A 13,745-nucleotide genomic window follows, 5' to 3' on the forward strand; every position below is an offset into this window, starting at 1 on the left:
CACGAAAGTCATAATGGCTATGAAAAAGTCGCGACAATTCACGAAAGTCATAATGGCTATGAAAAAGTCGTGACAATTCACAAAATTTATAATGGCTATGGAAAAGTCAAGACAATTCACACAAGTTGTAACGGTTACGAAAAAGTTGCGACAATTTACGAAAAAGTCGTAACGGCGACGAAAAAATTGCAAAAAATACGAAAAAGTCGCAAAATGTTTGTTTCCCAATCCGAATTTTTCGGATTCGTGGATTAGTAAATCAGCCCCTAAGTGTGAACTCTTAAAATCACGTGACTTTAGGTCACATTATTAAGGAAGCAATTTTTATGAGCAAAATATTTTCCCCCTTCCTTTCCCTGCTTTGTATATGCAACTTAGGGTTCAAATTCAGTTTGGGATTCATCTGAATTCCAAAAAAAAGTGTCATTGGTGCACTAAATAGTAGACAAACACCTCTATTAACATTTTTTTTTTTTGTACCACAGGAAATAAAAACTTGCAACTACATATCTGCACGAAATGAAGCAATGGCAAAAATCACTATGGCTTTTGATTTGCTAGATGCAGAATTTAAAAAACTTGACCTGTAAGTATCACTCTCATATCATAGCATTAGGCGCCTTCAGTAGACTATATTTATTCATTCAAAATATACATGTCAGTCAATACTCATTTATTCTGCTCAGCTCTAAAATGTTAAACACTGTTTACATAGCAAATAATTTACTTTAAAATTTCATTCTTGAACCAACAAATGTATTTGTTTAGTTGTAATATTGGTGTGTAGGCAGCCATCTTGGTGCATTGTGCCTGAGTCTGAGCTTTCAGAAGGAGCCAGCGCTACAGAATAGAACTGCTTTCAGGTAACTTATTGTTTCTCCTACTCCCATGTAACTGGAGGAGTCCCAAGCCAGACTTGGATTTCTTACTATTGATTGCTATTCTGATATCTACTGGGAGCTGCTATCTTGCTACCTTCCCATTGTTCTGCTGATCAGCTGCTGGGGGGGAAAGGGAGGGGGATTTATCACTCCAACTTGCAGCTCAGCAGTAAAGTGTGACTGAAGTTTATCAGAGCACAGGTCACATGGCTGTGGCACCCTGGGAATATGGGAAGAATATGGCTAGCACCATGTGAAATTTCAAAATTAAATATAAAAAAAATCTGTTTGTGTTTTTGAAAAACAGATATCAATGGAGGATTCTGCCGGAGAAGCTCAATTAACTGATGCGTTTTGAAAAATGACAGTATTTCTTTAATATTAGTATTCATTTAAGCCTATAATTTTCACTGTGCTATAATGTAGCACTTGCAGAATAAGTCTTTTGCCAATCCATGCAACTAATATGGTCTCTATATCAGTCACTCCTACAATACCTCATTTCTTGTGGAAGTGGCAGTGATTAGTGATGGGCAAAATAATTCGCCAGGCATGGATTTGTGGTGAATGTCCACTTTTCACCATCGCCTTTTGTAACTAAAACTCTACATGAAGCATTAAAAAAAGACAAGGGGGGAAAGGTTAGGTCTATTGTTAGAGATGTTTTGTGGTGAATTAAGTATTAAAATATTTTTGTGTTACTGTTAAAGGTACACATTCTGTTTGGCTGAAATGATGAAATCTTAAAGAAAAAAAAAAGCTGAGAATTCGGTCAAATCTTGAACAGATCCTGGATGTGGTGCATTTAAAATGTAAAAGTTTTAATAGCATACATTTTATAAAAGAAAACAAACTGTAAACTTTAATCATTAATATGTTCTACAGTAATTATTATTGTCTATATAGCACCACCATGTCTGACATTGCTTACAGAATAAAGGGATACAAATACATATACAGACAAAGTTAACCAGAATTGATGCACCGTTACAACTGCCGAGGGATCTTTTTCGCTGGTAAATAATACAAGAGGTGAATATAGACCTGTATATACACATAGGCTCAGGGAGGCTGAATTTTAAACATACTTGCAGAGCAGCCATGACTGCAAAACATAAATTATAAAGAAATGTATGTACAGAACATGGAACATATAGTACAGTCCCAGTCCACCCTACATGCCACCTATTTATGAGCAAGCCCTTTTTGGCACTTACAGGGCTACTGCTATTATAGGGACAATTTACAAGTACGCTTCCTTTCTATAACAGTTTTCTGTAATTATCTCGGCTAAACTGAAGAAGCTTCTATAGACAGAAGAGTGCATAAAGAAAGGAGCTCAACAGGAGCAGAAAGTGTTCCAAATAACACTACAAATCATTCTGACATTTTGCAAGCATTATAGTGTTCTCTTCTCTTTTGGCAGTGCAGTCGTTATAATATTAATGATTTAAACAGCAAAAGGAAGAGTAAAGAAATAAACCGTGTTAGTACAGTACCTGTACAGAACATAAAACCATAAGTAAATGCTCTCTTTTTTTATTCAGTTTTTATGTATCAGAAACCTGTGGCAAGCATTGCAGCTCTCAGGGGGTGTTATAGTACTGGCAGAATAGGACAGAGCTTTACTTTGCTATAGAGCAGGTTTCAGTAAAAATAGTCTGAGCATAGATATGGGGGAGATGCATCGACATAGTGTCACGACATAGAAAAAAAACAACTCAAAGGTTTGCTTTTATTCAGCAGGCTCATAATTTCTGTATGTTGATTAATTGCTCTTGTGGGTTATTAGAAATGAAGCAAGCTTCCCATCTATTTATATAATACAAGTATGGGACCTGGCTGGGATGCTTGGAACTCTGTACCTTAAGTCATTTAAACATTGAATAAAGCCAATAGGATTGTTTTGTCTCCAGTAAGGATTAATCCTATCTTTGTTGGGATCAAGTACAAGGCACTGTTTTATTATTTCAGAAAAAAAGGAAATCATTTTTAAACATTTAATTTATTAAACAAAGCTTCCTGGATAATGGATTTCTGGAAACTGATCCCATACTTGTACACCTGTACCTGCACATGGTCCAATCCCTAGCTATACTGGGCTGTCAAAGGATGGAACAGCCTACCCTAGCTGTCCGTATCAAGCCCTGCTAGAGACATGACATTCACTCAGTATTCCTGCTAAGTAATAAAGCAAAAAGTGTTGTTACATGACTTAACTTTGTCAGTATCGTGAAAGCTGTGATTTGTAAATTCTTCTGTATAGTAAGAACTTGGCAGTGTCTATTACATAGATTAGAAATGACATAAAAAAGAAGCACAGTGTATTTAAAATATTAAATAAAATTATTTTGTAAGCAAAAGTACTTTTAAAGGGGTGGTTCACCTTTAAGTTAAGTACGTTATAGAATGACCAATTCTAAGCAAATTTTCAATTGGTCTTCAGTATTTATTTTGTATAGCTTTTTATAATTATTTGCAGCTTTCAAATGGGGGTCACTGACCCCGGCAGCCAGAAAACTATCGCTCTATGAGGCTACAGTTTTATTGTTATTGTTACTTTTTAAAATGTATTTTTCTATTCAGAACCTCTCCTATTTATATTACTGTCCCTCATTCAAACCACTCCTTGGTTGCTAAGGTAATTTGGACCCTAGCAACCAGATAGCTGCTGAAACTCCAAACTGGAGATACAAAACAAAAACTGAAATCATTAAAAAACTACAAATAATTAAAAATGAAGACCAATTGCAATATTGCTCTCTACATCATACTAAAAGTTAACCCCTTTAAGAGAACATATTTACATTTCAATCAACTGATGGACAATTTCCCCTTTAAAGGAGAACTAAAGCCTAACTAAGGAAGTAGGGAAGAAATGTTGTACATTACAAGGCAACCACAGCCCTTTAGCAGTGAAGATCTCTGCTGTTATAGATACCCCCTGTAGCTAGCTATCTGTATCTTATCTTCTTTTCTGCACATACTCTGTGCTGCAAAATATACTGCATGTATACAGAAGAAAATAAACATCACAGTATAAAGCTGATTAGTAATTTATCCAGATTCACATTACATGGAAGTTCTAAATCCAGTCCAATTAGCACCAGAATTGATGTAGACAGACCAACCTTATTTTCTGCTTGATTAATTTGCGACAACCCCTAAGCTTCTCAACAGCTGCTCAAAGTGCAGTGAGCATGTGCAGTGTCACTGGCACTCTAAAACAAAATGCAAGATGGGGAGCTCATGTGAAGGCCTGGATCATTACTGTTATATAGATTCTGATTTTTAGGCTGATGAATAAAGTTTAAAATATAAAATACAGCATTTCTGGCTATATTTGTTTTTTGGGTTTAGTTCTCCTTTAAGGTCTACTGAAAGTCTCTGATTGCCAATAGACAGTTCCCACGTGTACCCAACATAGCAGAGACTGTATAGTCATTAATCTGATTATCAAATAGGCCTCTCAAACTCGTATGCATGGGCTGCTATTGGATAATAGGAATGGGGCTTCTACTTTTCAGTAATGTACTTGGATGAATAATTTCAGTGCGATAACACATATATAGCGTTTAAAACTTACAAGGTATGCCATTATGTTCATTATAAAGCAAATATCTCCTTCTACCCACTTTCCATTTTATCTCCTTCTATAAAAAAATATGAAACACAGAGTGATTTGATTGCCTCTACTCTTCTCCGATTACTTCCTATCCACCTGACCAGCACCCACGATAAGCACTCGAAAGTACGGGTGCCATAGCTATAACAAATGATTCAGAGCAGCTTTCAATTATCCTGTCTGAAGCACTTTGTTTTCATCAGGATATTGAGCCTTTTACAGGATTAATTACCAGAGTGACTGAAATAAAAAAGCTTAGCAAGGCCAAGGAAGCAACTTAATAGCTGTGTGTGTCAGTTTATAAAAACTGCTTATATTCACTAACTGAGATCTACTCAGCACTAATCATACTTATAGGGGTTGCTCAACTTTTAATTAACTTTTAGAAAGGTGTAGACAAGGATATTCAGTCTGTAATTGGAGCTCATGTTTTATTACATGTGTTTTTTCAGCAGCTTTCCAGTTTGGTATGTTAGCAGCTATCTGGTTGCTAGGGTCTTGTTTACATTAGCAACCATGCAGTGTTTTGAATAAGAGACTGGAATATGAGCAGATGGACCTATATCAAAAGACAAGTAATAAAAAGTAATAATAACAATTCAATTGTAAGCAACAGAGCAATATTTTTTTAACTGCTTGGGTCAGTGACCCCCTGTTTAAAAGCTGGAAAGATGTAGAAGGGAAAGGCATATAATTTAAAAACTATAAAACCAAAATAATGAATACCAGTTGCAAGGTTATTAGGAATAGAACATTCTATGATATATTAAAGTTAGCTTGAAGGTGAACCACCTCTTTAACAAGTGAAACAAACATTTGGGAAAAGGGGGCTATAAAGCAAGTATCCTTGCTTCCTGTATAGTATAAATATTTAATGGCTTTACTAGATGCTATTTTTTTCTTTTATGTTGCATATACACTCACCTAAAGGTTTCAATTTCTCATTAATGCAATTATATAATCAACCAATCACATGGCAGTTGCTTCAATGCATTTAGGGGTGTGGTCCTGGTCAAGACAATCTCCTGAACTCCAAACTGAATGTCAGAATGGAAAAGAAAGGTGATTTAAGCAATTTTGAGCGTGGCATGATTGTTGGTGCCAGACGGGCCGGTCTGAGTATTTCACAATCTGCTCAGTTACTGGGATTTTCACGCACAACCATTTCTAGGGTTTACAAAGAATGGTGTGAAAAGGGAAAAACATCCAGTATGCGGCAGTCCTGTGGGCGAAAATGCCTTGTTGATGCTACAGGTCAGAGAAGGGTATTAGTATGGTGTTCCTAATAATCCTTTAGGTGAGTGTATATTAAATACATACTGTAACTATATCATGGAAATGGTGACCTCCTCTCTGCCAAACAATATCCACCTCCTGTTACATGCATGTCCCTGCTGTCTGGGGAGCTGGGCATTTTCCTGATGTTTCCCCTCACAGAAAGGATACACTGTAAGCTTTTGGGAAAAAAAAACTTTGCAAGGGGTATATGGAAATACAATTACTCATCATAAATTATTCTTGATTGCACTTTTAGAGAACGAACAAAGTTTGCCCAATCACAAGATGCTTTCCAGCAAGAAAAACAGGCATTCAACAAGCAGTATCAAATTCAGCAACAGGTTTGAGTTCTTTCTGGCATTTTTGAAATATGATTTTCATAACAAGACATCACCCTTATTCAAAAGATTATGAGGACCCTATAGAAAAAAATGATCATACCATCCCTCCCAAATAACCTTAGGCTGATCAGGTACAGTTTAGCAAATAACCATGTGGCACAGCAGGGAGCTCTGTAACTTATGTCTGTTATGAATCAAGCAGTAATTTCAGGGCTCTTGGTGTTACCTGTGTCCATAATGAAATACAGCACTTATTTTTCAAGATGGAGTTAAAGCAGGGATCCCCAACCTTTCTTACTCGTGAGCCACAGTCACATGTAAAAAGACTTGGGGAGCAACACAAGCACCATAAAAGTTCATGGAGGAGCCAAATAAGGGCTAAGATTGGCTATTAGGCAGCCTCTATGCACACTATCGGCTTACAGGAGGCTTTATTTAGCAGTAAATCTTGTTTTATTCAACCTTATTCAAAACTTGCCAACTAGTCAGGAATTCAAAAATAACTACCTGGTTTGGGGGCACTGAGAGCAACATACAAGGGGTTGGTGAGCAACATGTTGCCCCCGAGCCACTGGTTGGGGATCACTGGGTTAAAGCCACAATAGTAGCACATTCTAGGCCCAATACCTGCAAGTATGATTACCAGTCAGAGAGGGGCCCCAGAAAACAGTTTTAGTGCAGTTTGATTCTGAGCATAATGCAATTAGGGGCTACAGTATCATTAACAGTACAGTAACATTTTATGTTTTTTAGGGGACCATAAAAAATTGTATAAAACTTGGGAATATGTAATATCAGAAAAATGCATTTATCATTATATATTGGTGGGAAAACTTAAAATCAGGGTATGTGAAATTGAGGTTTCACTGTATTTTGCTCCTGTCAAGAAAACATTTATTTTGCATGATTTAATAACCAAAAATCCAGAAAGTTAAATTACTTTTTCCTCTTTGTAAAACACTTGACAAATTCTTGACAAAATGATAATATGCACAAAACTTTAAAGAAGCAAACATTATAATGAAATGTTATATATTTTTGCAGGAAGTCCAAGAGATGCTAGAAAAACATAAGCTGCAAAATGAAGCATGGCTCAAAGCAAGGGCAGAGGAAAATGACAAGGAAAGAAAGGAGATCAGTAAACTAAGAGTAAGTCTGCCGTGTTGATAAGCCTATAGCAAGGGTTAAGTGCAAGGCTCTGTTGCGCCAAGCAGAACTGCACACTCTGCCTTGTACCAGATTTTTCTTGTGCACTGGCATACAGAACAGAGCACAGCCTGCACAGACCATCTCCCTAGCGCTTATACCCAGGCAATGGTAAATTAGGTCCTATCTCTATTCATACTTTTTCTCTGCACTTGGTGGTAACTAAGCTGCATGAATCCATATTGATGGCACAACAATCCTGTTGGGTTTATTTAATGTTTAAATAATTTTTTCAGTTTAATGTTTGGAGATCTAAATTACAGAAAACTCCTTATGTGGAAAACCCCAGGCCCTGAGCATTCTGGATAACAGGTCCCATATTTAAATCCTTAATGCACAACCCTTACACAAGGGGGCTGATTTACTAATCCACTAATTTGAATCCGAATGGGAAAAATTCGGATTGGAAACGAACATTTTGCGACTTTTTTGTATTTTTGCGATTTTTTTCGTCGCCGTTACGACTTTATCGCAAATTGTCGCGACTTTTTCTTATTGAGCGCTCGTAACCGGCGGGCAAAACTTTCAGACTTTGCATGATTTTGGAAGCCTCCCATAGGACTCAATGGCATTCTGCAGCTCCAACCTGGCCCAAGAAAAGTCACAATACTGAAGCTTGAATGAATCCGAAAGTTTCATACTTCGCGCAAAGGCTACGAAAAAGTCGCGACAATTAGCGCAAGTCGTAAGGCTACGAAAAAGCCGCGACATTTTGCAAAACAGTCGTAACGGCTACGAAAAGTTGCGACAATTTACAAAAAATCGTAAAATAACGATCATTACGAAAAAAACGCATTCGGACGCCTTCGGACCGTTCGTGGATTAGTAAATCAGCCCCTTAGAATCTCAGAAACACTTGTTCCTTATTTACCCTTACTGGTAATAACTAACAATACAGCAATCCCTCAATCAGCTTCTTGCAGTTTCTAGGATGCAGACATATATGTTAATAGTAATAGATTTCACCTTGCTATGTACTGTATACATACGGTACAGTAGTTGGGAAACATAAAACTGGCACTCTATAAGATAGGAGACAAATGCATTTCTTAGAAAAGATCACAGACATTACAGAGCTCGCTGATAAAGGGACTTTTCCCTGGAATCAGGCCTGGGCTGAGATTCATAATAGGCCCTGGCATTTCAAGTACACAGAGGCCCAAACAGCCCCCAACAGCCCAATAAATAGTGACTGTCTGTGGCATCTTACAGCAGCCCTGTGGCATTTGAAAGAATCCATATATTGTCAGTCCAGACCTGCCTGGACTCCTGAGGCACTAGATTGATATCAACATTTTTCATATAACTTTTTGCAACTTTTAGCCATTTCTGTATTTATTGGAATTGTATGTATAATACGGGTGAATACACATGGAGCTACTAGTAGAAGCTACTTGTTGTGGCTACTAAAATAGATAACTGATAATTTAAAGGGGAAGTGCATCTTTAAATAATGGCTCTTAGTTTACCATTTTTCTAATGTATTGGTGTTAAATATTTTTCATTTCATAGCTGAGAAGTACAAGTTCTTATTGCTTATATATATTGCTGCTGTACCATATATGTCAGGGTTTAATCCCAAGGTATAGTGGCATGGCCAGTTCAGTTAACCAGTCATGCAGTGCCAAGCACATGGCCCTCTGATGCCAAGAAGAATAAATGTTTGTATGTTCTTTTTACTTTAGGAAGAAATTCTTCTGGAACAGAAAAAACTGAAAGAAGAGCAACAAGCCGTCGAAAAACGCAATCAGCAACTTATGTCTATCATGCAACAATTCAAAGGGATGTGATTACTTATTATGTGCTTCCTTCAGATGAATCAGGCTTCCTTTGCAAAGTACATATTTTCTAAATTGTATTTCTTTTACCAGACACTATAATTTTACAGAAACCACATATATCTTACAAATATTTTTCACTTCAAGATTCATAAGGCCTCATTTAATAATAAAAGAGCAGGGTGCAAAGTGCCATTTTTTTTTGCATTCTGCCGCACTGTCCAGAATGGAGTGCAAGGATCTGTTACTTCCCATGAACACAGTGCTGCCCGAGTTCAGCAGAACTGCATTCAGAAGGTGCTCCCTAATTCAACTTAGGGAACATCATTGAGGGAAAGGTAAAATAGAGCTTTGTACTACTAGCTTTCCTATATCTTTTAATGTCATAGTTGTTGGGTAATTTACTTACTTCCACAAAGTCCCGGGCCTGGGGTGACATGCTGGCAGCGGCATGTTAAATTTGCTCACATAGGGAACACAGGGAAGGACAGAGAATGGGGACGGCCTCTGGGCGCCTTGAACAGAAATCCGGTGCTGTACTGCCCTGTACTTACCACTTGCCTTGCACTCAACAGCATTGAACGCTGCACCTTGTGCCAGGTGAAAAATAGAAGATGCAGAGCATGGCTGCAAATGTTCCATGCATGGACCCTGGGTGCCCCTACTGGGCCCTGCTGACCACCCTGTGCCCCACCAAAACCAACTGTTTTCTCTCCTTAGGAATGAGATGAAAAATGGGCATGCATTTCACTGTAGAATACACACATCATCTTTAATTAGTTTGCAGGAGTTTCTGCTGTGCAGGGCAGAGTGAGGAATGCAGCAATGCTAACAACTGTGCCACCTGCACTCTATGGGAGATAGCCTTCCTGTAATCTGGAATTTATGGATAACAGATTTTTGGATAAGGGATTCCCTACCTATACCAAGTTCCAAGTACTGTGTGACACAAGCCACATAATTATGTACTGGTGATAACTGATGGCATCTCTAAAGACCAAATGTAAGAACATCTTTTAACGGGTTATTTGTGGCTTCTGTTTATTAAAAGGCTGTTCAAAAGGTCTTTACAGGAAGCACCTCCAAAACATATTCCTGCTGGAGAGCATTTCATGGGCACTTTGTCCATCATCAGTCACTTCTACCACCTGAAAGAATCTCCCCACAAAATCTGCTAAATAAATTATCTACAAACCTACACATTTATATAGGCTTTGTGGTGCATTTCTTAGAAAACTGAATCTTTACCATTTGATAAATAAGCCTCATTGTATCCCAGATACAAGCTGAGTTGGGTTCACATGCACCATTAATATGACTGTAATCTCAATGTTTCAGCTGCTCTCAACTCACTGATTTCTGCCACTGTGTGTTACTTAACTGGGAGTGTTTGCAGTGTTTGTTTCCAGATTTCTGTATTTGTGCCTAAAGGAGAGGCTATAGGATTAGAAGTGTACAGTTCAGATATTACATTTACAATAATTTTGCACTTGTTTGTGCATTTATTTTAACAGTACTGAAACATGATTACGCTTCTTTGGAGTAACAAATTTAATGAGAGAATATGCAGTCCCATGTAGCTGCCACAAGAGGGAGCTTGTGTTATAGAGCATACTGGAATTGCTGTGCTTAGCTGAATTACCCTTATGCCATAATGCCAAAATGATTATTGGTGTTTTTACATTCATTTGAGAGCCAGCAAGTTCCAGAGTGCAGTGCATAACACTTACAGACATGCAGATAAATCAACACACCAGGTAACAAAAACCCTACCCACTAAAGAATGAAGCTATTATATTTCGCATAGGAGGAAGGGCAACCTATTTGCCTTGTAAACATAATTTACAAAGCCAACCACCATATTATAATCCCTGTAATGTGCAAAATGCAACATTTACCTGCAATGATATCTGTTGCTTTACAATGGCATTCTGAAACTCTGCAAATAGGGTTTACCGTATATACTCGAGTATAAGCCGATCCGAATATAAGCCGAGGTACCTAATTTTACCTAAGAAAACTGGAAAAACTTATTGACTCAAGTATAAGCCTAGGGTGGGAAATGCAGCCGCTACTACTAAGTTTCAATAATCACAATAAATACCAATAAAATGACATTAAATGAGTGGGGTATGTGTTTTTAAATATTTAATTAAACAGTAAACTAGCTCTAGTGGAGAAGAGGGTCAACAAAAACAATATGGTATCAATAATGCTACCTTAAGAGTACTACCCCCTTAGCTCAATCAGCCACCAAGCCAAAACACAAAGAGTTAAAATCCTTCAAAACTATATATAGTTTATATCAAATATAAAGTGCAATGCCTAGTGCAGAATGGGGCAGGTGAGGTTGGTAGATGAAGATGAATTTGGGAGCAGGTCAGGGCACTGGGGGGTCTGGTTGTGGGGGGCCTAATTTGCACACAAAGGACAGAGGGATGCTAGTCTGGAGGGACCCATGGCTCCCGACTCGAGTATAAGCCGAGGGTGACTTTTTTCAGCACATTTTGGGTGCTGAAAAACTAGGCTTATACTCGAGTATATACAGTAATTGCATTTCCCAGCTAGTTATAAAAGCCACCCTATTTACTACTAAAGACACAATTGAGGTTATGCGATAAAAGGCACTTAGTTTGCCAAGGAGCAGTAACCCATAGCGACCATAAAGCAGGTAGAATATACAGGTGACCTATTTAAAAGCCTTTTATTCCATATGGAACATACAAAAAAGGCGGCCAAGCAGAGGAATTACAAATTTACCTGCAGTTACATTGTAAAAATGATTTGTAATAACAGCCGCTTAGGATTAGCTGGTCATTCCCTGATATAAGGGGACTTCAGGTGATGATATTATCCATTTCATTGGTTCATTAGTTTTTGGTGTAATTGGCCTGTTCCTGTGGGTGACCATTTAAAGGAGAAGGAAAGGCTAAGTCACTTGGGGGTGCCAAAATGTTAGGCACCCCCAAGTGACTTAGATCGCCTACCTTTTACCCCGGGCTGGTGCCCCTGTACGGAGAGAACAGCACCAGCCCGGGGTAGCTGCGAGTGCTTCCTACTTCCTATTCGCTTGCGCGCGGGCATGCGCAGTAGAGTGAAAAGCCGAACTTAAACAAGAAAGTCGGCTTTTCACTCTACTGCGCATGCGCCGGCCCACGGATTTCGCCAGCAAAAGGAAGGAGGAAGTGCTAAAGGTGCCCCGGGCTGGTGCTTTTTTCTCCTAACAGGGGCACCAGCCCGGGGTACAAGGTAAGCGATCTAAGTCACTTGGGGGTGCCTAACACTTTGGCACCCCCAAGTGACTTAGCTTTTCCTTATCCTTTAAGGGGGATCTCAAATCATGGCGATTCCTGAAAAATATGGGCTATATGACATCTGATGAGTGTCCAAGCTGCTGCTTGGGAACGAAAGGGACGTATGTGTTCCCTAGGAGTACATATGCATACATGGTAGTACGCTGCCAGGTACCCCTGATCATTAAAGCTGGCATTAAAAGACACAGACATGTAATTCATGTACATACCATTTAGTGAAGGTTATAACTGCAACACGCAAATGCCAAGTACAAAGTGGTAAATGCTTGCCTTGATTTTTACCCACAATGCAGAGGAGTAGAAGCTTAGCAATGATTTGGCAGTTGCAGTCTAAAGACATATTTACCATTCTGAATTCTTTAAAATCTGTACTTTCTTTTTAGAAGAAAATTAAAATTACATTGGTCTGTAATATAAGCTGTGGATGTTATTTATCAACACTGGGTTAATTTGCCTGTAGGCAGTAACTAGGGTTGCCAATTTTGTTTTGTAAAATAGGCACATGGTGCGAAAAGAATCCAAGGCCACTTCTCCCTCTGTGAGCCACAAATGATTCCACCCTGCTGTACAGCGTGTTGTTCTGCTACTTTGCTTTAGGTTTGAGATATTAAGTTATTAATAGAGAACTGATCTATTGTAACTGAGCTGTTCTTTCTAATAGACATTCTGTAGCACATTTGGAGAGACTGCTCCACAGAATGAGTTCAGTTTCAATTTCAAATGTTTTTTTGTTTTGTTTCTGCTACAGCGAATGGATAGCCCAGGTAATGTGCAGTCATAACATGTTTCCCAACAAAGCTACAGAAGGTTACTGTTTCACAACAAGAAGGTTTAAAGACATTAGTTGCACATAAAGGATTTATTTTAAATGTTTTATGGATAGAGTAACATCATAATTATAAAAATTACTTACAGAATTAACATATTGAACATTTTACTTCTAAATGCAAAGAACAGGGAACTGTTTACATAAAAAAAAAGCTGAGAATGGTAGATACCCTACTTTATTAGCATACACAAAAAACCCTTTGACTGTACACATACCAAGACCCAACCAAACTGCACTAATGAGGCAAATACTTACTGTACAGCATTCAAAAGGAACCACAAATTATTTCTTATCACAGTACTATTCATCATCCTTGTACAATGTGCTTCCCCGTATACACAAAACTGCTTCCCTTTTAACACTTTTTCTGCCAGCAAAATGGGCACTTTGGAGGACAGTCTTCAATCCGTAATCCTAGGTACTATGTTCTTGGCAGCCTGTCCCTTAGCTTGCCAAAAAAGTAGCAATCTCTGTTGCTGGCAGACAAAGGGTT

The 13,745-nt window shown here is 38.3% G+C and overlaps 1 protein-coding gene across 2 annotated transcripts in view; it reads left to right on the plus strand.

The window, feature by feature from the left end:
* Positions 1–10,315, plus strand: part of LOC116406621 (nitrile-specifier protein 5-like) — a 34,300-nt gene extending 23,985 nt beyond the window's left edge. For both annotated transcript variants that reach the window (XM_031890987.1, XM_031890989.1), the window contains 4 exons: positions 486–586; positions 6,041–6,125; positions 7,170–7,274; positions 9,017–10,315. In XM_031890987.1, the coding sequence (XP_031746847.1) occupies positions 486–586; positions 6,041–6,125; positions 7,170–7,274; positions 9,017–9,121 (396 nt within the window). In that variant the 3' untranslated portion in view covers positions 9,122–10,315. The remainder of the gene's footprint in view (positions 1–485; positions 587–6,040; positions 6,126–7,169; positions 7,275–9,016) is intronic.
* The last annotated feature ends 3,430 nt before the right edge of the window (positions 10,316–13,745 follow it).

Source organism: Xenopus tropicalis, chromosome 1 (assembly GCF_000004195.4).
Source record: "Xenopus tropicalis strain Nigerian chromosome 1, UCB_Xtro_10.0, whole genome shotgun sequence".
In the NCBI taxonomy this organism is placed as follows: Eukaryota; Metazoa; Chordata; class Amphibia; order Anura; family Pipidae; genus Xenopus; species Xenopus tropicalis.